Source organism: Sparus aurata, chromosome 7 (genome assembly GCF_900880675.1).
Source record: "Sparus aurata chromosome 7, fSpaAur1.1, whole genome shotgun sequence".
Taxonomy (NCBI): Eukaryota; Metazoa; Chordata; class Actinopteri; order Spariformes; family Sparidae; genus Sparus; species Sparus aurata.
In genome coordinates, this window is record NC_044193.1 from 24,178,985 (window position 1) to 24,204,993 (window position 26,009).

Genomic DNA, 26,009 nt, shown 5'->3' on the forward strand with positions numbered 1-26,009 from the left:
GGATGTAATGGAGGTAAAGAAAAGAAAAGAGGGAGTGAGGGGGAAATTTTGTCACGACCAGACTGTCCACAAGAAGAAAGGATGTCAGTAAACGGGGGAGAGGACTGGAACTTGAATAATGGCCGAACGAGTTGATAGATAAAAATGGAACCTAAAACTGTAACAAACATCGTGTGGAGTGAGGCCTTAGAAGAATTAGATTTTCTTCTTTCTTTCTTTTCCTTTCAAATATAAAAACAGCATAAACAAGAGGGCCGGCTTTTTCATCTGATTACAGTCATCAAATGTTATTTTATGTTTTAGAGTTGCAGTTAGTTTGGAGGCAGGGCAGAAAACATTTCCTGTATTGAAGCAGCAGTTTTATTTAAAGCTGAAGATTGAAGCTCAAATTGCTTCTTGGGGACAACCTTGGTTGTTATTATGCACCGATTCAATTACGTTACTTTTTAAAAGTAGTGCTGTGAGTCATAGAAGTTATGGATGTACTGAAATCAGGTTAAATCAATAGAAACTAAGCCAAACTTCACTCTCACAATCCAGATTTAAAATACTGCCACACCTTCAAATCTGTTTAAACAGATAGTGGCATATAAATGGAGAATCTCTGCGCATTCTGAGGCGTCCTGGTTTAATTGTAGGTCCATTTATAGTCTGAGTGGTATTCACTAATCATGTTTGAGCAGGCTTTGGTTGCATGCGGGTAAACAGTCAGTAGATGGGGGAACATACTGGCTGAAATGCAAAAGAACCCATCGGCAGTCATTGAGTTTACTCTTAATTAGCTTTTTAGAAGATTTATCTGCATTCTGTTCGTAGAGGTTAGTCGTCCTTCAACACCGCCTGCATTCTTGTGTCTCAAGTTGCTAATCAGTGTTATGAATTGCAAAATGTGACACCATGAGGCAGGCAGGTTGGAAACAGAGAAGAAGCTCTGTTTACAAAAGCCTGTATCCAAAAAAAATAAATAAAATGCAGGTAATAAACGGCTGGTGACAAAAAGGCAACAAACCAGAATTTAAGAAGAAGCTCAGAATGCTAGAACAACAAACAAACCAATGACGGGAAGCAAAACCCGGAAACACTGAGGACACGCAAGGAGCAAACGCAGATGAACAACACTAGTAGGAAACAGACTGAGACAGGAAATGGAAACACACGACACACAAGCATTTAATCTACAAAATAAAACAGGAAATGACCAACCGAAAACCCAAACAATGACAATAAGACGGTAAACAGTGACCAGTATATGGAAGAAGAAGTCTTAGCCTGGATGTCCATTATCTAGAAATCCGCTGGCCACACCAGAAGCACCAAAACATTGGCCTTTGCCCCCAGAGGCTAAATTACTGTCAGACAATAGCTGATGGGCTCTGAGATTGCATTCTGATGTTTACAATAAAAACTGTGCTGGAAAACAGCACACACTCACATGTCATACTGTCAAGAGGAGTCACTCACTTTTTATTACCATATTTTGCAATTGTTAACATCAACTTCTTTTAATAATTTGGAAGTATCCTCAGGCAGAGTTTTGTACTGATTTGCTTCCCCTCAGGTCTCTGTTTGTATCTCCTGCCTGAGGTGTGCGCTGAATTAATGTTGTCTAGGTGTGTGTATGTGTGTTACTTTCCGCCTGAGGTGTGTGTGTGTGTGTGTGTGCATGTCGCCTTTGACACATAGAAGAAAAGTGTATGAATGAGTATGTGTGTGTGTGTGTGTGTGTGCGGTCTGTGTTGCCGCAGCCTGTTTTCCACTTTAATTTGTTGATGCCTGTGGATGTGCGGAGGTCCTTTCACAGCTTTCAGCAGCCACCAATAAATGAATCTGTAATTATTTTGCCGGTTTTTAATGTTGTTTCTGCTGCTGTTTCTCTGGCAGGGAGATGGTAATTGAATTTGTCGGAACACACTGACAACTACCATTCTGCATTCATTTAATAATACATCGAATAAAATGAGATATTTTTCCCATTAAATACTACGGTGGTGTCAACAAACACCCAGTGGAAGAAAAGAAAAGCCATCAATTTCTTCAATACAACAATTTGACCCATTATTGAACACTAAATATGCTGTCACCAGTGATAATAGTCGAAGATTTATGAGTCAGAATTCTTTGACAGTTTGAAAACAATGGCTCTTTGAAATCAGACAGTGACAGACGTCACCAGCCTTGTCATTCTTAGCCGCCTATAGACCATCTTCACGGCAGACATTTTGACCTGTCAAAGCAGGAAAAGCACAGGTGTGACCAATAATGTTGACAATGGCTCCATTCTGTTAAGTCTGCCAGGTAGCCATGTCAGTGAATGAGCATGCACAATAGCGAAGCCCTGGAAGTGGCTCACCTAAATGGAATGCAGCCGTCATTAGTGTAAGAAATTCCACCTGTGCTGTTCCTGTTTTGACAAGTCAAAACTGTGTACCTTTAAAAGGGCCTGTTGCCAATTTTGTTGTCAAAAGCCAGCCAGTTAATGCAAACTTGGTGACTTCTTTGCTAAATTATTATTAACTATTGATTAATGATTGATTATTGATTATTTACTTGACTAGCAACACATTTTGGGACTCATTCAGACCAACATGTTATTTAATTTCTTTCACTCCGTCTCCTCTTGTATTTTCGGTTTAGAGTTTAATAAAGAAGCTGCCATATGAAATCCTTATGGTGCATAACATCACTTTCTGTTGGTCCAGCACCTACCTTAAATGGTTCTTTGCCATCAACTGGAAAGTTGTAATCTGATTTGATATTAATCTCTTTTCTTTTTCCTTGTCCCTCTCTTCCAGGGGTCCAATGGGTCCGATGGGTAGCCCCAAGCCTGGCATGCAACAAGGAGGAATGGGAATGGGAGGAGGCGGAATGGGAGGAGGTGGTATGGGAGGAATAGGAGGAGGAGGGATGGGAGGGATGGGAAGAGGTGGAATGGGAGGAGGAATGGGAGGAGGAATGGGAGGTGGAATGGGTGGAGGAATGGGAGGCGGAATGGGTGGAGGAATGGGAGGCGGAATGGGTGGAGGAGGAATAGGAGCAGGCATGGGCACTGGAGGAGGAATAGGGTCCAGAGCTGGTGAGCCCTACCGCCTGGCCACCCACGAGAGTCCAGTTTCACCCCGACATATGCAGTCAAGCCAGGGGCCTGGCTCGGGGCACGGCCCGGGGTCTGGTCATGGGATGAGTCACGGTCCAGCTGGGTCCGGCATGGGAGGCCATGCAGGTCAAAGTCCTGGTCAGCACGCCTCCCGTCGAAACCTCCAAGTCGACTTCAGCGGTTCAGGCGGCTCCAGGACAGGACGATCTCCTTCAGTGTCTCCTGACCGCGGAGTGACGCCCACCTCGCCCTACTCGGTACCGCAGATTGCCCCAATGCCGAGCAGCAAGCTGTGCCCAGTGTGCACCACTACAGAGCTGTCCAACCCACCGGCTGTACCCAACTACAACACCTGCACCCAGTGTAAGGCCACCGTCTGTAACCAGTGTGGATTCAACCCCAACCCGCACCTCACTGAGGTAGGTCAGGTTTGACAAGGACATGTGCATTTATCTTTGTGTGTATGTGCAGGATGCTCAAACAATTTTTTTCAGTTTACCTTGCCACTTTAGATTCATGTAGCAATGGGAAGGTTGTTGTAGTTTTCTGGCTGCATAAATGGAATCAATAATCAAATCATGCTGATTTATAGTGAGGGACTAAGTGTTTGGGCACTACTATAATTTAATCCTGCGGGCGGACACAGGTCTCTGTTGATTAATGTTGCAGGTTTAGATGATAAACAACCGGATGCACACAACTTAAGTCTGAGTCTGGAAACAGATCGAGCAGAGACAGGATGAAGACTGTGTCTCGCCTGTTGCTGTAGAGTAAACGAGGGAGAAGAAAGAGAAATGAGTCGGCTTTGGCAGTGGCTACTTCAGCCTGGTGCAGCCAATAACGCACCTATGACTTACATGAGTGGAGTGCAGAGACAGTGATGGAGGAAGTGAGAGAGAGAGTTTCAGGCAAGGGAGATAAATTAGGTCAGGGAGAGAGACAGAGAGAGAGAGAGAGAGAGAGAGAGAGAGAGAGAGAGAGAGAGAGAGAGAGTGAAAGAGTGACAAGAAGTTTAAACACATCTCTTACTATAAGCAAGGTTTCACTCTGTGTTTGTGATTTAAACAGAATAATTAAAGGACTACAAAGTACATGAAAGTATAGAAGCCGGGTGTGTGTGTGTGTGTCTGTGTGTGTGTGTGTGTGTGTGTGTGTGTGTGTGTGTGTGTGTGGGGTGTATACACATGACTTTGTACTGTAGGTCTTTGTGTGTATTTGTGATCGACAGTGAGTGTAAGGGCTCAGCAAGTGGCAGTAATTCCTTCCTGAGGCACTGACAGAATCTCCATTAAAGTGCCAAGGCAAGACACACGGGTCATGACAGTGTGTGTGTGTGTGTGTGTGTGTGTGTGTGTGTGTGGGTGTGTGTTGTGAGTCCATTGTACTCAGGTGTGATGTGTTGACAGGAAGCCAAACACTACAGCATTTGACATTCAGAGAGAAATAGAGGAAACAGACTGAGAAGTAAAGAAAGGACAGATTAATGCGACTTTAAAGTTATTCAGAGATGAACTGAGGGGCAAGAAGGAGAGGCGAGGTTAAGAGGCTCTCTTTGATTGAGAGGATGTTGACTCTTGCCTGCGGTGATGGGTTCAAACTATCAACCTGGTGTCAGCGCTGGGTGACAAATATCAAAATCTCAGCCTCCCTGGGCAGACAGGAAAGGTTTCAGACAGAAAACACAACAATGCACTGCGCAGACGCGTGAGGCTACGTCTGATATATTAGCTGTGTTGGCAGCCATTGATTGCCACTGATGTCAAGTCCGGGGACATATAATTGGCAGACAGCACGATAAACAATCTGCTGGATTAAACAAACAACTGTGCTTGTGTTTATCATTTGCTTTGTGAGGGAGAACATTGGCACCAGAATCATCCATGTGTACCTGGTACATCATTCACCCTGATGCTCCACACTGAATAATTAACATCCAGTGCTGAGCATCAGTTAATGACTAATACAGTTAATAACAACAATGATACACTGTGCTGTTGATTAGAAGTCATTGTTGTATTTTATGGATTATCGATAGTTTGCAGGTTCATACGTTTTGGACATGATCCAAATGTGATACCAATTATACATTATAATCATTCGGAGTAAATCTTGCTTGACTGTCACTGTGTACTAGCTTTACAAAATGTCCCATTACCGACTAGAGTGGAACTCAGAAGAGTGCATACCTCAGTCATGGCCCTTTTGTACTCACTCCAGCCAGTTGACGAAAAACATCCAGAACCGTGATGTTAAAGAAAGTGCAAATAAAATGTCCCAGGCCTGTGTGGGTTTTTTTGTTTTTGTCGCACCAAAAATGTATGAGGTCTATTCCGGGTGACTTTTAAAATTTACTATCAACGCCACTTTCTCCCGTGGTGTTCCCAACTGGTAATATGTCCCGTTAATACCCTGATTTCAGTGTGATTTCATAGTGAAACTTATCAAATTGGTGTTTCTCTGTTTCTGTGGGGGATATGTGTTGTTCTACCTGGCAACTCAACCCAGAGATTTGCAGACTCCCTTATAAAATCTCCCTTGTTTTTACAGCCTAATGTTGGCTGGTATGTTTTTGTGTAATTTTGCTGACAAACCAACCAAGTGAAAGACTAACCTCCTTGGCTGACGTACCTTAAGAGTTGACCTATAACAAATCTTACAACGTACAATTTAACTACAGCACAAACTGGCCATTCTCCTGCTTATAAATCAGATTCTCTTTATTACGACTGAATCAAACTTTCTTTTTATTGAAGAAACTAAAAAGAAAGAAGAACAGAAGAAAAGCAAAAATGTGAATGATACTTGAAGGTTACCTGTGTAGCACAAATCATCTTGAGTGCAAATGTGTTTGAGGCAACTGCTGCTTCAGACAGTCTAGCCCTCAAACAGCAACACTTCATTTGGTACAGTCATGCACTCTAAACACACAATGCTAATATTTCAGTTTAGTTTTGTAGTCAAAGTCAAAGTCAAAGTCGGCTTTATTGTCAATTCTTCACATGTACCAGACATACAAAGGAATCGAATTTACACTTCTAACTATCCCACGGTGAAGACAAGACAAGACATACTTAGCACTCATTTAAACAGTAAAGTGCACAACAAATAGAGACGGACAGTAAATAAAGTAAATAAGTAAAGTGCACAGTAGATGAAGACATTTGACCAAAAAAACAATAAAGTTCACAGTGTAGATGTGTTGAGCAGCAAAGTTATATTTGTTGTAATAGTGCAGAGACAGTCAGTCAGTAATAGCAGCAGAAGTTTTCTGTTTGAACCAACAATCATGATTATTATATGATGGCATGTTATTTCCTACAGAAGTTCCTCAAGGTTCAGTGCTGTTACTTTGCATTACCACTTCCACATAGTGTCGGCTGCCCTCCTCCTACATTTTATGCAAGTTAGCACTGAGTGTGTGATTTTTGAGTCTTTGTGCTCTCATCAGCGACAATCAGGCTGTCAAACACATGAAAGATTTTTTTGCATAAGTCATTCTTAGCACAGCATGTCAGGACGGTTTCGTTGGTTGTGTACTTACAGTATGGCGGCTTCTGCCTGGCTCATGTGGGATAATCTTTAAGACCGAGCTTTGATCTCTGTTCAGGTACACACGCTTGTACACAAGGGTGTGTGTATGTGTGTGTGAGACACAGAGAGAGACAGACAGACAGAGTACTCCAGGTTAATAATGGTGGATAATGCTAATGAAGTGGAAGGAGTGAGGAGTTGATAAGCCTCTGACTTGGGGATTTGGACTGCACTTTAGATTAACACACACACACACACACACACACACACACACACGCACACACACTCAGACACTATCACAAGGGCAGATATGTAGACACCCACACACAACTCACATAACGTTACCCCCACTTGGCTCAACATAATTCATGCAAGACGCCTGTGCAATAAATTGTGATGTTAATTAATTGAAGGAACCCGCGGGGATTTCCTGCAGAGCAAAATGGAAAACATAACATGAAAGTCAGCATCAGATCCAACCACCAGCTTAGTTACGACAAGAAAAACCTTTACAGGGGCAATACACAACACGCACAACACACACAAATGTGCACTTCGCACAGAGCCCTAACTCCTCCGCTGGTCCTGTCATTGTTTGTGTTACAATGAATTATGGATTAGCTCCCTATTCCGATTAATATTCACTATCTTCTCAATTATTGTCCTTGCTAATCAATGTTCTCTCAATGCTGATAATCTAATGAACAGTCCCACCCTGCAGACCCTATTACTGTCTGCTGCAGTTTACAACATTAAATTGATTTAGTCCTGAAGCCCTGCTGCATGAGATTAATACACATGGACTCTCTTCACACGGCGGCCATTTTCCACTGACATCCAAGTCAGGGTGGAGAGCTCAAATGCTGTTTTCCAGAATTTCAAGTCATATAAACGAAGATCTGATTTATTTGTTAACATTTCACTGCCTCGTGATGAGTCAGTAACAGAAAAGACAATGAAAAGTGAAAATCTGGAGGGATTGAGGCCGTATTTCAAGGTAAAACAACTTGTTTGAAAAGCTGCTTGCTTTCCCTTAGACAACAGCTAAATTTAGCATTCAACCACTGACATCGCTGTTTGATAGTGTTACATGATACATTGGAAAGGGGTTAATTAATTTTAAAAACTCCACGTGCATCTTGAACACATTTATTCAACGTTTCATGTGAAAAGCATTAAACAGTAATGTTAGCTAGGAAGTAGTTAATGCTAACGTTTGCTAATAGTTAACAAATATGTTGTCTTATCTTTAAAAATGGCTCAGTTTCCCTCCAGATTTTCTGGAGGTCTGATCTGTTCTGTTGCTGAACAACTGGCAAATGGTAAATTGAAAACAATTTGTCAGATCCTACATTTCCTTTGACCTAACCCTAACCCGTCAAAGGAAAATAGCCGCCTTACAAATATGGTCTATTGGCATGTCACATACACTTTTTTACCATGATGAATTTACAGTAGGAAAACACTAATCAATGACAATCCTGTATCCCAATAAGAGTTGCACAATTCCAAAATTGTCAAGTTTTTGGTACCTTTAACTGTTTTTTATTACATATTTGTAGGCAAAACCTAAAAGAAACAAACAAAACAGAGCTGAAAAAAAGAAACCTTTCCTCAGCTGTGTTTCACAGCTGCAGCCTTGTTGTGTCTGCAGCTATGGATTAATGCTTAAACTGAACATTATCCGTTATTATCACAGCTAATCAATGTACTGTGTGTCCTGGTAATCTAATAAGCAGCGCCAGGCTCCACATCCGTCGCACTACGCTCTGATTCCATTTGCATCAGATAACATTTAGCAGGTTTAGCCAGGCAAGCCGGAGAGATTATTTTAAATTAACAGGTCAGGTATGTTTCATTAAGAATGTGTTTAACAAGCACAAAGCTGCACATAGTCCTCTTATAGCTTCTAAACGTTGAAACCATGTTGACTTGATTGAAGGAAAAACACCTAAATCTAATATATTAATCTTAAAGGTACAAAATGACTCCTTCACAGCTGTGTGTTTAGGGTCAGCCGCCCTGTTCCATCTAGAATTGCAGATTAATACTTTAACTCAGTTTCCTCTATCATTATCGAACCTAATAAAAGTACTGTCAGTCCTAATAATCCAATAAGCACTGCCAGAATCCATATCTTGTTACATTCTGACGCCTTTTGCATCAGATTACATTCAGAAGACTCAACCAGGAGGGTGACACCAGTTATCGGGCCAGAGGAGGATCAGAGAGGTTAAACATGATGAACAGTATCTGATTCAGGAACGGTTGCATTTAGGAAAAAATGGCTCCCATGATTTTAGTTTGTGGAATATATCTGGATCCGAAATGTACAAAGTGAAGACTGAATAAAATATTTGGTTGTTTGTTGCCCCGAAAATGATCTCCTGTTATGATTCAAGGTTGTTTAGTCTTGAATCAGGTTCATGAAAGTTTAGGGGAGAACTCAGTTTAACTTCTGACACTGAGATACAGTTCACATAAAGTTAATTTGGTGATACCGCTATGTTCCTGAAATGAGAATACAAAACGTTTGTTATGCCCGGCTCAGATTTACTTGACAACTCATCAGACACATAACACAGTTTTGCAGTATGTTGCACGGCTTTAACAAAAAGTGGTGCCCTCACATTGGGCCTCATTCACCAATATCTTCTTAAGAATCTTCTTAGATTCTTTCTTAAGTTGTTCTTAAGAGGTTCCTTAAGAAAACCCTACGTCAGATTCACCAACTCGTTCGTAAGTCTCAGAATTGTTCGCAGCGGTGTTCTTACATTGATGAAAGCCGCAGGAGCAATATATATGCCATTGTTTTGCGGGCCTTGGATGGAGAAATGCCATGTATAAATAGGGTGGGGGGGTTACTAATTGATGGCATGTTTCCAATTTACTTGATTTATCTTAAATCATTGGCACATTTAATTGATTTTAGAATTTAAATTCTTTGTAAATTACCAAAAATATGAAATGAATAAATAAATGAATAAATATGACAGAATTATCACTGTAATATTGCATTTTATTGAACTACACGAGAAGAAAACGCAACCATGCCAACATTTCTGCACTGAAATATGCGTAAGAGTACTCCTGAGTGTTCGTAGGATTTGTTCTTGCCTAAGAAAAAATCCTAGATAAGAAAAAATTCATGAATGCCACAATCTTCGTAAAATCTTCGTAAGTGGGACTTAAGAACAAATCTGGTCGTAAGAACGGTTCATGAATGAGGCCCATTGACTCTAAACTACATGATAACTTCAGATACTTTAACCTCAGTCAGAGCTCCATTGCCCACATGATGTAACAATTTTATTGGAAGTCTTTAGTGATTCAAGGGTTTGATATACACAGTTAAATACCTCGACAGCGACTGGATGAATTGCCATGACATTTTGTACAAACATTCATGGTTTGCAGAAGATTAATCCTCATGACTTTAAGTATAACCTGACCTTTTCCTCTAGTGCCAACATAAGGTTCACATTTGCTGTTTTGAGCAATATTCCTATGAAACTTGGTGAAGACACAATAAGGTAGATTGAAATTTGTTATCCCTTAACTGTTCATCTAGTGCTATAATCCGGCCAAAATTAAAATGTGTAAATGTGTAATACTTCAGAACTATGGAGAAGATATTTCCATTAGTCTCAGCTGTACTGAGCCTTGTAAAACTGGAAGCATGGATGTAGACTCCTGATGTTGTTATTGGACACCATATGTAAAAGTTGTCTTCGGGTCTAGATCACGGGTTCGACACTGGCATGTTTATCAAGAGAAAATGCTGTTACGTACCTGAAAGATAATTTCCGACATCATGGTGAAGCCCATTATCAGTTAGCACAAGAAAATACTTGACTCTTTGAGACCAGAATCTCAAAAATCTTTTAGAAATGTCTCCTGCAAAAATTACAGGTAGCATTTTCCTCTCTAAAATGGATAAACAGCATCTCGGAATGAACCAGATGAATACCTTTTCATTTGATGTTTTTGTGTGTGATGTGTGCTGCCGTTGTCAGTTTAGCACCTTAAAAGGATAAAACCCTGAGTGTTGCGGCGCTTATGAATATGGATGAGGGATACTGAAACACCCACACGCCAAAGCATTCGCAGCTCATTTATATGAGTTATTCAATCCGAGAGAAAGTACACCTGGGAAAGACGCTGAAAACTCTCAGTGTGGAGGCTCAGATCTGAATACTGGGCATAAAAAGGACGTGAAGGGTTGCAGGTTGTCACCCTCTCCAGATGTTTTGGAATTGAGGGAACAACTTCAACAGTTAACTATGGCCTGTCACCCTCTTGCAGGATGTCCTGGTTGTCTAGGTAGCAGATCACATGATCAGACTAAAGTTATGTCATTGTTTTTTCGCTCGCTTGAGAGGACAAAGGTCAGGTCAACGACACATTAAAGGCAGACAATTGGCTTGAATATGATAAATAAATATACTGTGATATCTTCATTTGTTATAGAGGCACAAGTGATATCGAAGGTCAACAGACTAACTAGCTTCATACTGTATAATTGCCTTCCTCCTCTCATGATGTAATACCCAAACAATTATTTTAATGATATCTTATTTCAAGAAATATAAACAGGCTTTTTCTCTTTTTCTTTCCCTCATGTTCTTTTAATAAAAGATAAACGCCAAATCTCAACTCATGAAACTTGCAAAATGATGCGCTGCTTTTCCTCCGTCAATGTGTTAATTGTTGTACACTAAATCACATGATTTGTGTCAACTGGGATTCAGCTGCTTTGTCAGTCTCAGAGATGGAAAATACATCAGCCGCCTGTGGTTTTGCAAGCTGACGCACTGATCATACTGTTTCTGCTTTAGCAAACAAGGATCCAGATGCAGAAGTGTGAACCTCTACGCGAACATGTTGATAAAACTGACTTTACAGGCCATTAGTGAGGGGAATGTAATGCATGCAATTTTGTGGAGGCTTTTAACCAAAGTGCCTTGAGTGGGCGGCCCGATGGAAATGGAAACATAATTTGTTGTCATAAGACAGACAGAGTTTAACAAGTAACGAGGAGGACGAGAGAAGAAACAATTGTAAGCAATTCTCAAATTCAGTCAATGTTTCAAACTGCAAATGTGAAAAGCTTCACATGGTGGGTATTGTATATTGTACATTTCTCTGCATCACATGGTCGTTACCTGTTCTCGTGCTTACTGGCCAGCTGCACCTGTGTGTGTCTTTGCAGGGGAAGGCACATGAGCCACTACTGCACCAACCAGTGGTTTTCAGTTAACACAGACGAACAAAACTCAAACTAAAGTATAAGAAAAAAGGGGAACTGTTGTTACCTCAGACTTGGTCTTGCTTACCTGCTTCCATCTTTTCATCGTCTCTGATCCGTTTGTCATCTCAGCCTTTTGGCAGCACATCTTCCTCCCTGTAGCCTGTTTGTTGTTCAGCAGACTGCGTGCTAATTTTAGACTCAGCGTGCACGCAGGGCTGCTAATAGATGTGTGTGTGTGTGTGTGTGTGTGTGTGTGTGTGTGTGCTTGATTAATTAGCTTCCGGTGAAATCTGCAGATTGTGCTTTTCTGTTCCCTCCTCTCAAATCTTTGCACCTGCCTGTCACACACTCTATTTATGCGAGCGCGTGTGTCTTCATTGTGTTCAGTTTTTTAACGTTTCATTGGAACAAATAGCCATCAATGTGTTGTTGCCACACACCGGTTTTAGTTTATCACGTCATTGCCTTTATAATTATCTTAATGTCTCATTCATCACAATTCATCACTTTATTACACTACACTAAGTCTGGACCAATCTGAGTTTAGCGTGATTTCAAAAACTAAATGACTAATAAATCCTTCCCGATCACTGACCTATAAGCTGTGTATTTATGCAAGATCATTTCATGGAGCACAGATGCATGTCGACGTGGTAATTTTCCTGGATTATAGGTCTAAAGATGTTTAAACTGCTGTGCTGCCCATTAAAACAGTGTGTGACAGCAATCCCACACTAATAAGCCCCAGATTACTGTATAAGAAGCCTCCTTTTCGTCCTGTCTCTACCTGTTAGTCATAATTCACAACATGTGGTTCATCTCAGCCTTATAATATGAAAAATGCTAATAATCAGTTATAAATACCTGTCAGTCGGTATGACTTCATGCTTACTCCTCTTTTTAGGCAGGTTTAGGCACGGAAACAACTTGATTGGTTCAGGAAAACATCGTGGCTTAGGTTAAAATGATGATTTTGTTCAGTTCAAGGGAACTTTGTCGTCAGGCTTCTAAAAATAAGCACATATTAAAGATTAAAGATCCCGTCCTATTTGCTGAACCAGCTGATGCTCGTGTTTTTCTTTGAGGACAGTCTCCTTTTCAAGCCCACCATCTTTCCTTTACCTTAACCAGGTGTAGAAACACAACCCTGCCAACCTAAATCATGTTGTAGTTGTGATGAGTGTGGAGAGAAATAAATTAAATCCATTATCACTGGTATTTTTTGCTGCTATATTGACAGCACAGTTCAATCTCCCACTCTTTGTTTTGGACTGTGACTTCTCAAACAATGTGTGAATGAGCACCGAACAAAGGGAGGGAAGGTGTAAGAGTGTGAGAAAAAACTTGAGAGACACCGACAGGTACAGCGAGAGAAAAAGTGAGAGAACAAATCAGCAGGAGGCCAAGAAAAATAGAAAAGGGGAGAAAGTGACAGAACCAGTGATTCAGTGTAAGGAGGTGCATTCACTCAGGTGAAATTTGCAGGTACTCATCCTGATGAGTTGTCCAGTATTTCCATTTTCTGCTACTTTATACGTCCTCTCTACTACAGTTTGGAGGTAAAGATACTACATTTATTTGATTACCAAAGTTACCAGTTACTTTGCAGATTGCATGCTGCGTCAGAGGCAACACAGTGCTTTTTTAAATACATTTTATTTGATGCCAATCGCATTAAAAATGGAATTACGTACTTCTTACCACAGTGATACTAGTGACCAAATCTTGTGAAAATAACAATGATAATAACTGACTATCTATATCTAATTCAGTAGTACAGTGTAAATAGATGAAACACCCGCTGGGCCGTGACAAGACTCACCATGAATACTCAATAGTATGTTTGGTTCCAATGGTGGCTGATAGCAGACCTGCTCATGATGATAATAATAATAATAATAATAATAATGATGACGCTAATGGCACAGGTTACAGGAATGACACTTTGGTAATTAGCCCTTAAATTTCTCGCTCACGACATGATATATTTATCACCCTAATGGCACTTTCCCACCCAGAGGAACGGAACCTGTCGCTAATAAGGACCAAAAACAATGACGTTTTTTCTCCGTAATGACGGACATGACCGCTCTGACCTAAATGAGTGGATATATTTTTGTCGGCTCAGACGGAGGATAATGATTATAATTCAGACGACACCTAGGACTGAGTTAAATATAGTGGCTGGTGTCAGCTCATCACTGCTCCATTGTTTCACACTCATCTGATCAAGTCTTTATGAAATGTTCCAGAACAAACTTGTCTTTATATGAAAGGCTATATATCCTGCAGTATGCTGGTATTTTATAGAAAATATTCAGGCAGAATGTGTTCATTTTGTCGAAAAGTGTCCAGACCATGATCTTTCACAGAAACACAAAAATAAGCTAACTAAACGGCTCCAAAGTCGCTCAGCAGCTGAAGTCGAGCCAGCTGGATTAAAAGGAGCTAGTCTTAACCACTGCAAATTATTATTGGCAAACTCTTTTCACACCATTTGAACCATCTGAAAGCTTCCTACCAATAACAGAAATCCAAAATAAGATGCAGAAACATGGGCTTGGGTGAAATCGCATGGAAGGAACAAAAAAAATACAGGCGGCCGCAAATAATTTATATTAGTCATTACCGGGTTGTCGCTGCCAGTGAGAACTTAAAGCGATTGCCTGAATCCTGACATGCAATTAAGTTTCATTTTAAAGTGGTGAAAGTAATCACGTCTCAAACGCCACCTTTCAACTTCGCTGAAATGTGGGTAAAGCAAGCAGTGTTAGTAATATCCTTTTTTCCCCAAACTAACTGCCAAGTTCCTCTCTGTCCATCACCCTGTCTTCCCCCCGTCTCTCTCGTCCTCCCTCACTGTTTGAATTTTAGGTCCATATTCCCTTTCTTTTCTAACACCCTCTGACTTTAACCTACCTCTCCTCTTTCTGTCCGCCTCTCACTTTCTCCATCTGCTCGTCTTCAGTTCGTCCCTCCTCTCGTTTCCTCCCTCCTTCTCTGCGGTAGAGGAGGCAGTCTGTCACGCATGGCCGTCCGTGAGTGAGCGGCGAATCAAAAGCCCCAGCGTCGGCATAAAACCTCCGGCAAGCAGCAGAAATCCTATTTGAAAGCCTCCCAGTGGCACTGACAGCTCAGTGGAGACCCACACACACTAGTGCACACACATATGGATGCATTTACATACATTTCTGAACAAGTCTTTAGAGGAAGAATGTTATGTCGCATGCTGCATGTAAATTCCCACATATGAGCAATGGAACACATGCATGTGGTATCAGCACATGCATGTACACTGTACAGCAGGACTTGCTGACAGAAGACGGCTCCATGAAAAGATTTGTTTGGCTAGTTGGCCGAAAGTCATTAATTTGCTTAATCACAGTCCAGCCGCAAACAAGCATCTCTGGCATCACCCCAAAGCAGATCAGTCTGAAAAAGGCCGCACCGGTGGTTTAGCTAACACCAGAATAAATATCTAGACAGAGAGAGAAATATACGTCTTGTTCCTGTCTCTAATATCACTGCAATTCATTTTATATTCAAATCATTATCTTTGAATGCAAAAATCCCAATCATTTTAAGACTCTAAAGTTGTTGAGGAGATTCTTTCCCATGTCTTTGTGAGGCAGAAGAGGTTAAAAACCCTTCTGCAGCCACGATATTAATACGAACAATACGGTCAATCAGTTTTCATTTCAACTGATTGAATGGATGAATAAAGGTCCAGCAAAAAGCCTTGCAGCATGTGAGCGTGGTGCAGATGAATTTAATGCTCAAGCTTGTGGGCTGTGAGTATCGCTAAATATTGGAAGTGGAATTCACTGTCTGGTGCTCACAACGGCCACAAAGTTTAAGATCTGTTGATGATGCATCCTCTGTGGGTTTATTCAATAACAGAAGTGCATTACCTCTATCTAGACTGAATAAAGGCTGTGGGAAAGTAAAACGAGGTCAATAAAGTATTAAAATAAACATTTGATTGCATAAATTCTATATCGCTGACATATTTCACCTGGCCTCACAGTCATTTTGTCACTCTCTTATTTACATGTGTTTAAGTATTAGCGAAACGCGTAAAGCATCACTCCCTGTGGAGGACCGGCCATCCTCATAGTAAATGTTTCGAGATTTCACGACCTGCCAGGTGGTTGAATTAATAGGCTCCTGTGTTGTATCAGTGACTGAGGGAATCACAAATACATGCCGCAGATCAGACTTTAAATAGTCCTGACACTGTTTGTAGGACACATTCATCTTCACCAGACTCCTCCTGACTATGAGTGGCCCCAGTAGGAATAGCACCTTTGACCCTGACTGCGTTACAGCCCTGTTCCTACCAATTAGGCGCACAGAGGCACGATATTCCTTTTTTTTTTAAATCTCCACTTGACATTCTTCTGTTTCCCCTCTGAGCTCTCACCTTTGTCTCTGCTACGCTGCTTCTGCTTATTTTTCTTCCTGTCATATCTTCCTGACACCTTTATCCCCTTCCCTCTGTCCGTCTCACTCCCCGGCCATTAATAATTTTCACACCTTGACAGAGGGACACGGGTGTCGCCATAGAAACCAGGTCATCTGTGGTGAAGGTCACTGTGTCTGTAGTGCGTGTTTGAGCGTGTGTATGCTGAGATGGCAGCCGGGTGTCCCTGCTTGTTTCCATGTCTGAAGCTCTGTGGGCACGTTGGGACATCGGGGTGGAGATATCTGCTGGGAGTGAGGTTAATGGCAACGGCACCAGGGGACATGTACTGTACACGCAAACACAGAAACAAACAGGCATCTACAGAAATACCACGTCCTGTCACGAAAGACATGCACGCACAAAAATGACAAGACCATCCATCTTCCGTGTCTTTTATTCTCCTGTCTTCACAGAGCTCACTCACAGCATGTACTCTGTATTGTTTACTCCTGCCTTGTCATTGAGTCTGTTGTTTCAGGATATTATTCATTTGAGTGACAATTCTGAGAAATGATTACTTTCTGTTCCTGTTTCCAGGAATACCTCAAAAGCTGCAGACAACAAAATGCACATCTAACAAAAGAAAAACGTTTTTTAAAATTGTTGTTGTCTTCTTCTACTTGTGTTTTATTTATATATTCAATATGATAGTATGTCTCTTTGTCATATCAATTTTGAGCCGAGGGACTCAACATCAAATGCAGGCCTAATACAATAATTTAAGTGTGTCGCATTAATAAGAACAATATGCACACTCTGCATTAGATGCAACACAGCAAAATTCTTCCATCAAAAAATAACTGTGTTTGTGGCTAACAGATGAATTGAACTGACTGTGTGTTAGGCTGATAGCTAGCATGGCAACAGACCCTTCATGTCACGTTTATGTGGTTAGCTGACATCCAACAGCATGTAAAATGTGATTTAATGCAGCTATTTTAGTTCAGCTAATGATCAAACTGTCGCATCATAGTTCAGTTTTTAATGCAATGGGATGTGTGAGGCAAGAAGTCACCTTTAAATGCACTCAACAAGCTTGACATTTGGGTTTTTTACTTTGTATGCATGTTTCTTAGGTCATGACAGGCTGTAGGATTTTAAAGGTGCAATATGTAAGAACTGCCCACCTGTTGGATTCAAACTCCGAACAAGCAGAGGCCAGCATATCACCAGGGGAACTGCTAACTGCTGTTAACTGTAGCTGCTGTTAGCTTGTAAGCTCAGTTAGACGTGCAGCTAGCGGTCGTATTAGTTAACACTGCCTGGACAGGGAGCTCAGAGCGAGTAGGCAGGGTCGGTGTTGTTTTACCATCAGACCAACACCTCTTGAGATACACACTGGCTAGGAGCTAGCTGGTTAGCATGCCAACTTCAATAGATATCCCTGCAATGCAATACATAAATGTCCTCGACATGTCAACTCACATTCTGTTTATAATTTTAGTACATATTTGAACGTTTAAATTAAATCCACACATTACACCTTTTATAATTATTAAAATAAAACTAGTCCTATATGAAAGTTGACCGCTATAGCACTCAATCACTCTGATCTCAAAAAAGTTTGCTGTACTGTAAAAGCACCCAAGAAGTATTTATGATACGATACTGAAATGAAATTGCCACTCACCACCAGCTCTAGAGATGGTTTAAGATGCACACTAGCTAGAAGCTGAAATGGTGTAAGTGCCTCGAGACTTATGCGTAATTCTTACTCCTTCTATCTTTGGAAATAGCCCTAAGCTGTCTGATTTCCTTAACACAGTCATAGTCTGTTTCTTCTATCCTTGTGAAACCAGCAGAATAAGTCACACTTAAATTAAACTTGCCTTTGTTCTCATAAGAGCAAAAGAGAACAACTTCAGCCACTGAATGATCTGTGTGGGTGAGAGAGTGGCATGAGTTGGACTCGGGGAAGACAAAAGTTTCTTGTTGCTTATATTTCAGGAACATGATTCATTCATGTGTTCGTGTTCAGGTGCATTACCAGGGCCAACCCTGATTAGCATGAAAAAGCAAGACTGGCCAAAGAAGATGCATATGCTGTATGTTGCTAAGTGCAAATATCTCATTTGGATTATTGTCTGCATGAAAGACACTTGAAATGACAAGTAAAAATGTGTCCTTTAATTGTAAAAAAAGCTTTTCAGCTGTGATTTGAATATCACGCCAAACTTTCTACTAAATAATTAGTGTCAATTACGGAAAACATATGGAAACACCAATGCGCCTGCCTGCTTTGTTGTTGTGGAATACATTTCCCACTAAATAGTGGATATGAGTTATGGGAAATGGTGCCGGTTGGTGTGTGTCTCACTGTAAGGCCAGTTCAGAATTATCTCTTAATATAGCCCAGACCCAGAGGAAGTACCATATTGGTGGCTGCCCTGGGTGTGTGTTTGTGTATGTGTGTGTGTGTTTGTTTATGTGTGTGTGTGTGTGTGTGTGTGTGTGTGTGCGTGTGTGTGTGTGTGTGTGTGGCCTGTGTCTGTTCTGCTTCCCTTACCTGGCACTGGTTAAAGCTGAACCCACTTGGCAGAGGCAGCTACCGAAGAGCCAGAAATAGAGCAGAAAAAAAAACCCTGATTTTAAAGCAGGGTCATACTTCAATATTATTCCTGTTCATTTTCTCCATGTTGAGATATAATTCGGAGATATAAGTCCAAATGAGTAAGCAAAATCTTAATGCAATATTTCTCAGGATGACATTGTAAACACTTGAAGGATTTCTGTTTAAATACCAACAGAGACAGGTGAACATATTACTTTAACATCTCCTGCACACAATTCTTAACATATTGATATCAAAATAATACCATGATAATATTCAAATGATAACCTTTCCCACATTGGTAATCATAAACATTTGGCTTTTAGATTTTTTTGTTGTTGGTTTTCTCTGGTTCTGTCTCATCTTAGGAATGCTCTGTTGACAGTCGTCGGCGTGATCCCTCAATGGCTTCCCACCGCAAACGGAATGCATGCATCAGATCCTGGTACGGCAAACAGAGCTTTGTGTTGGACTTGACCCTGGGTTAAAAAGCGAGGTCTTAGCCTCTAGCAGATCAGATTTTCTTAGTATTGGCCTGATGCTAAACTCTTTCCCACCTGAACTTGACTGTAGTATAAACAGTTATAGTCCTGAAAAGAACTTTATACACCTTATTCTGAGTGCCTATGATATTTTACACTAGCTCGCCATGCTAACTCCATGATATGCCGGCTTTCTTCTAACTTCCTAGTGGACATTGCGTACCAACCTACAACACATGGCATATGTCGACATAGAGTTTATAAAACTGTACTCAGATCAGATGTTGTTGTATGGGTCGTGCAGGTTCTCTGCCGCCATTTAAAGGGAGGCTTCTCCCCCCTCTGTTGTACCTCCTTTTACTCCCTCTCCTGACCTTACGTTTTATATTCCTCCTTATCAAACTCCCCCAACTCCCTCATGTTTTTCATCTGTTGTCTTCCTGCCCTTTCTTTCTCCCCTTATCACTCCCTCTCTCTTTCTCTCTCCCACTCTGCGCTTTTATAACTTATCCTCCAAAGTGGGGAAGGAACGGGGTTATCTTTCTTCGCATGTGGTGGGGATCAGGTCTATTCTGAGGAAGTAGGGTGGTACAGGCGAGGCAGAGGGGGAGAAAACTTGAGGGACGAGGGTTCTCTCCCCCTCATGCATTAACCATGAGAACAGAGCAGCGGAGAGGCTCCAGCCAGGCGAGAGCTAGAGAGAGAGAGAGGCCCCAGGCAAGCAGCACATACCTCGAGACACACACACACACACACACACATACACGCACACACACACACACGCACGTGCACACACACGCTTCTTCTACACATCTGCTTTAACACACCCACTTAGAAAAATAAACACGCATGCATCCAGACACATGTATACTTTACTCGGTTCACACGCACCAACATCGATACATGACTGCGCACACACACACGCACAACATGACTGCAGCTGCAAGCCCAGGAGTTCATATGGGGGAATTCATAATGAGCTGCTTTAAATGATTAATGCCTTTTCGCTGGCACTCACAGATGCCTGCAGACAGACAGATGGACAGACAGACAGTCTGCTAAAAGAAGACCAGAGAGTTGAGAAGAAGAGACAGATGTGACCATTTCACATAACCTGGAGTCACTTTATTCAGTGTTAATGTAACAAATATCGCTCAGCGCGTCTTTAATTATTCCTTTCATTAGAAATTAGTTTCATACATGGGGGTGAAATTTAGATATCGTTAGTTGACAGCCTCTGGCGTTAAGTTTCCAATCATTAAATAATATTTATAGTTAATTCTCTTTGACCTTTAACTTCACTTGTGGAGAAGCGGCTTTACCTCATTTTTTTTGGCTTCACTGAGAACAAAACACATTTTAAGAACAGAACAGAATGAATCACACTTCTGTTTGCACTGGAAAAACTGCACCTTTTTGTGAAGCAATGACTCTTTGATTTTCCAGCGAAGGATTTGAGGAAGTACAACCTCATTTGTCACTGTAATCAAAACACAAATCACAAAAAAGTACAAATGCAGGGTGAAGAATAAATACACTTTATGATATTGCAACACTTGGGCACAACATCCCCACAATGTTTTTTTAAAGTGGTTTAAGTGTTTTTTTGTGCCGTTGTCAGAAAAACAGGTGGATCGCTTTGCGTTTTCCTCAGTGTAGCAACTACCAACCACACAGGACAAAAACTCGAGTTCCCTTATTTATTTAGGCTCTAATAGAGACGTGAAAGCAGATAGAAAGTGCGCCACGCTGCAAGCCTGACTGGATATCCAGTCAATCTTCAATTTCACAGGAGATTTTGTGCCCAGTGCCAGACAGAATGGCACAGTGAAAGAAAGGCTTAAAGGGAATCAATCTAAAAGTCGATGGTGTCATTTTCCAGTTGGCATTACACTGTGCTATGAACGTTATGTTTACGGATTACTTTCTCCTTTACCAAACTAACATTTTATTGCACTAATATCTTTAGGGTAGTTTTTACAAAACTAAGTTGAGCCACAAAAACAACTTTGTGAGGGTTAGAAAGAGATCATGGTTTGGATCTTCATTTCCACAGTCAAGACAATAACCATGTGGTTTAGGTTAAGACATGATCATAGACATGCTTTAAAAAACATTGACTGCCAGAAGGAGGTTGGGAACAAACAGTGGTCTCCTACGACTGGAAGCTGAAAGTCAGACAGAGTTGGGGGTGCTAATGATTGTGTGCGACGTTGATGTTTTTTGTATTTATTTGAATGGAAAGGACAACTTATAGTTAATAGTTATAAACAAAGATTTACAACAATTTGAAAATGTTTTGCACTACAGCAGACAGCAAACATCAGCGCCAAAGATACTAAAGGTCAAAGCAGCCTTAGCAACTGCAATCAAATTCAGCAAGGCGATGAAGAGGAAGGGAATTTCCCCAGACACCCTTATGAAATTGCTCAAGTTGTCAGTTGTTGAGTAAGGAGAAACTTAAACTTTGTGAAACCATCTCTATGATCAATTACTATTATTATTTGAGACTTCCTGTGAATGTCTGCAAATACATGGAGCATGTATAACTCAGATCTGCCTGTTTTTCAAGGTTAACAAAGACTCTGTCTGCAGTGCAGTGCATACGATTGTCTGATAAACCAGAGATTTGTCAACCAAAGGTTTTTATATCATATGGACATTTGTTTTTTTTGTAATGCCTTGTTTCAGAGGGTGCTGCAGTTCTCAGCAGCTCGACTGCCTGTGTCCATGCTCCTATGCGAAGCCGACCTGTGACATGAGTCATGGGCACAGCCGCTAGAGGGCTTCTTGGCTTTAACATACACAGATGTCTGTTTTGGGCACTTGCTGAAAGGACTGATGCTGCTCGTCACGTCAGTCAGTCAACCAGCTGTCAGAGGAGTCGTTTAAGGACACAGCCACGGACACTTCCTCTCCGTGTCACTGATGTCTTGCACACATATTTGTGTGTGTCCACACATTGTTGTTCATCCTGCCTCTCCGAAACAGACTCACAAAGATGACACTGATGTCCACTCCTATCACACACACACACACACACACACACACACACACACACACACACACACACACACACACACACACACACAGAAGGTGAGGAATATGTTGGAGATAAAAGGACAAGAGGAGAGAACGAGGGAGAGCGCTGGTTGATGGCCGGGGGAGGTTTTTTTTGAAAGGCTGACTGTGTGCTGTCCCTGCGTGATAAGACTGTTTGAGGTGGAGGTGATACGACTCATACACACTCTTGTACTTCTGCAAACAGGTCCGCAATGTCTGGCTGGCTTCCTGCGTAGATAGATGTCTTATCAGTCTCTCTCTCTCTTGAAGACTGCAGACACCCTTTGGTGCAATGTCCTCAATAACACGTCTGCCTCATGGGGTTGTTGGAGTCATCAAAGGAATCTAATCAAAGCAGAAAATTAAAATGTTAAATCAATTAATCAAACTGTTAGCAGGTCGCTCTTCCCCTCTGAGGAAAAAGTCCAATACCTAAAGTGTGTCTAACTTTCCACATTTCTTTTATTTCCTACACACCCAAAATAACGACGACCAGGCTACATTTGGCTGCGTGGGTGTGCCACTTGTTACATGGTGGCAAGGGCAGAGATGTTTGCTTAAAGGGACAGTTCATCCCTGAATCAGAAATACATTGTTTCTTTCATTTTGGTGTGAAAGGGAGATCTCAGTTTAACACTGAGTATGCTCTTTCATCAAGGCCTCCACATTCTAACTTTCCACTTTGCTGTATGACCATCACACTAATTGTTCCATTGATGCTCAAAATAAACACTGAGCAGTTTGATCATAAGACCAATGTTGCATACTTTCTGAAGAAAACGGTCTCTCCTCCCTCTGCTAAATATGTGGTAGACTGACATCCCTCCAGATAGAAATAAACTCAAATATCAGTTTTGAACTGGCGGAGCTCTCTTTAATGAATAATTGGCGAGTTGAGGTTCGCTCTGGTCTTCTCCCAGCTCGTCACGCTCTCCTCCTCCTTCCCTTTTTCCTCTTCTGTCAAAAAGTGCTTTTTGCATTTCACTGAAAGGGTACAGCTGCGTGTATTCCAATTTTTTACAATGTGCCAGATTGGGAAGCTTTTGTGAGCGTCCAGAATAAAATCGTTGCTATTCCTGTTTTGGTAGAGGCGCATCCCTTGAGCTGGTTGTCAGTTTGTGGATAATTGTACCTGGAGACATACAGAAGGCACAAATAGATACCATGTGTTTTTTTCTCTTTATTTGTCCTGAGAGGTAATATCCATTTCATTTCAAAGAGCAATTGAAAGCAAGCTCTCTTTTTCAGGGTCCTCCTGCATAAAATGCATTCACAACAGATGAATGAAATACGATCCATATAAATGAAATAAATAGATTATACATGAAATAATATAACGCTGATTAGCATCTCCATCACCAGTTTTACTGCACCGAGTTGTATGTCTGCATGTCTGTGCAGGAAACCTGAGAGAAAGACATTTCTAAAATTCAGTGTGTTCAGCTCTCAGTACTTTTGTAGCTCCGAACTGAATCTTTTTAGTTTCTCTCGTCCTGTCTGTTCTTTCAAACATCTGCTGTGTTTTACTGTTTTGTTTTTGTCGTGTCGCTCTTGGCTGTTTCAGGAGTCGTGTTCACTAGTGTTGTGTCGGTCGCGAACGTGTCATTCGAACGAACGAATCTTTTGAGTGAATGAAGTGAACGGAATCACTTCATGAACTGATTGGTTCCTTTCTCAGTTCAATTGAGCTCAGCCGCGAGCATGCCGGCCGGGAGTGGAACTGCCGCGACTCACTGATAGAACTGCGAGGACGTGATTCACGTTCGCGCCGATTCAGTGACAGCGTGAACGCGATTCACGTCCTCAACAGGTCGTTCGCGAACGAGGGACACCAGGATGTGAATCACGTTTGCGCTGTCACTCAGCGTCACTGAGGATGTGATTCTCGTTCACGTACTGTGCTGAAAGTGGTGCTGTGTCACTCACTCAGGGCAGAGGAGTTGATTCACGTTCAGTAACCATACTGCTAAAATCAGCGCTGTGTTGCTAACATCCGTGTAGCATCATGTTAAGTGATTTTACTGTGCACAGAGGACACTTTCACCGTGTAATAATTTTAGTGCATGTATACCACTCAAAGCAGTGCTGCGTCTCCCGCGAATGATTGTGTACTATAGTCCGTGAACGCACCGTCCCTCAGTAAGTGAACGTGAACCTCAGGGCTGAATCATGAACTGAATGATGCATCGTTTGGCTGCTTATCAGTTCAGGGAGTTGGAGAGCACTGAGCGATTCGGTGAACGAATCTTTTGAACAAATCATTTTAATGAACGGATTCTAGAGATTCAGTACAGTAAAAAGAACTGCCGTTCCCATCACTAGTGTTCACTTACTGCTGGTTAAAACATAACGTTTCCTGTAATGCTGTTTCATAATAAAAGCATTTAAATTACTAAATAACGGGGGATTTTTATTCTAAAGAAGTACATTAATTTGCGGAGCCACTTTGTTAGCGATGACCTGATAGTGCTGTTGAGATCGAGACAACCGTGTCACTGGTTTAAGATACTCCTTCAAGCAGGTAGCCCAGTTGTGGTGGAAATGCAAAAACCCAGCTTCGCTGGTCTGCCTTGTCAAGTCAAACTGAGTTGAGCCAGGCCGACAGATGTAATTAATGAAAAACAGCAATAGTGGAGTAAAGGTGGCCTGAGATGATATACAGTTTGTATATGAAAATCACTGAACAAGTGCACAGAAGCTGGAATTAGCATTCCTGAAGAGAAAACAGGTTCTCTTGTGGGCACTGATCTAGTTGCTGTACTTAATTAGGACTGCAGAACAAAACACGTGCATGACTGACAAGTGAAGACATACACATAAATATTCAAATGATCCTTTCTGGTAGTGCACTGTATGTACTGTAAACAAACAGGGAACACAACTGTCTTAAACACTTCATTAAAAATGCATTGAAATCCCATCATACACCCTGATTCTCACTTGTTTATCTCTTTCTCTGTCATCCTTCCTTCTGTCCTTCCTCCTGTTGCTTCTGACAGCTCCTTCTCTCACTTCCCTCGTTGTTTTCCTGCTATTCAATATATTCCTTTGCTCACTCTTTCAATTTGCATTGTTATCCATCCATCCATCCATCCATCCATCATAATACCTCATGGTATTGTTTTTCAGTCTGACTCAAATCTACTATTGATCTAACAGCACAGGATTAGATCTATCTATCTATCTATCTATCTATCTATCTATCTATCTATACACACTATCTTTCTCACAAGGAGTTCACACAAAGGCTGTGATCATATTGGATTGGGCCCAAAGTGCTGAGGCAGATTTTAATTAAGAAACATGCATTATAGTGTGATAGTGGTCAATACAATCGACCAGTTGGGGTTATTCAGTGAAGGGAGGCAATGGATGAATGGCAGAGGAGGTGTGGTTTGTGTGATTGTGCGTGTGCACGTGCGCGCGCGTGTGTGTGTGTAGATGACACTGAGGATGGGGGTGTGTTTATGTGCTAGACTGTGGCAACACAGTGTGGACTGAGATGGCATGATAAGAATAGGATTTATGAAATTGAAACAGACATTGGAGTGTGTGTGTGTGTGTGTGTGTGT

The 26,009-nt window shown here is 41.4% G+C and overlaps 1 protein-coding gene across 8 annotated transcripts in view; it reads left to right on the forward strand.

The window, feature by feature from the left end:
* bsna (bassoon presynaptic cytomatrix protein a) overlaps positions 1–26,009 on the forward strand; it is a 164,463-nt gene that overhangs the window by 31,442 nt on the left and 107,012 nt on the right. For all 8 annotated transcript variants that reach the window (XM_030422627.1, XM_030422629.1, XM_030422628.1 and 5 more), the window contains exon 2: positions 2,793–3,513. In XM_030422627.1, the coding sequence (XP_030278487.1) occupies positions 2,793–3,513 (721 nt within the window). The remainder of the gene's footprint in view (positions 1–2,792; positions 3,514–26,009) is intronic.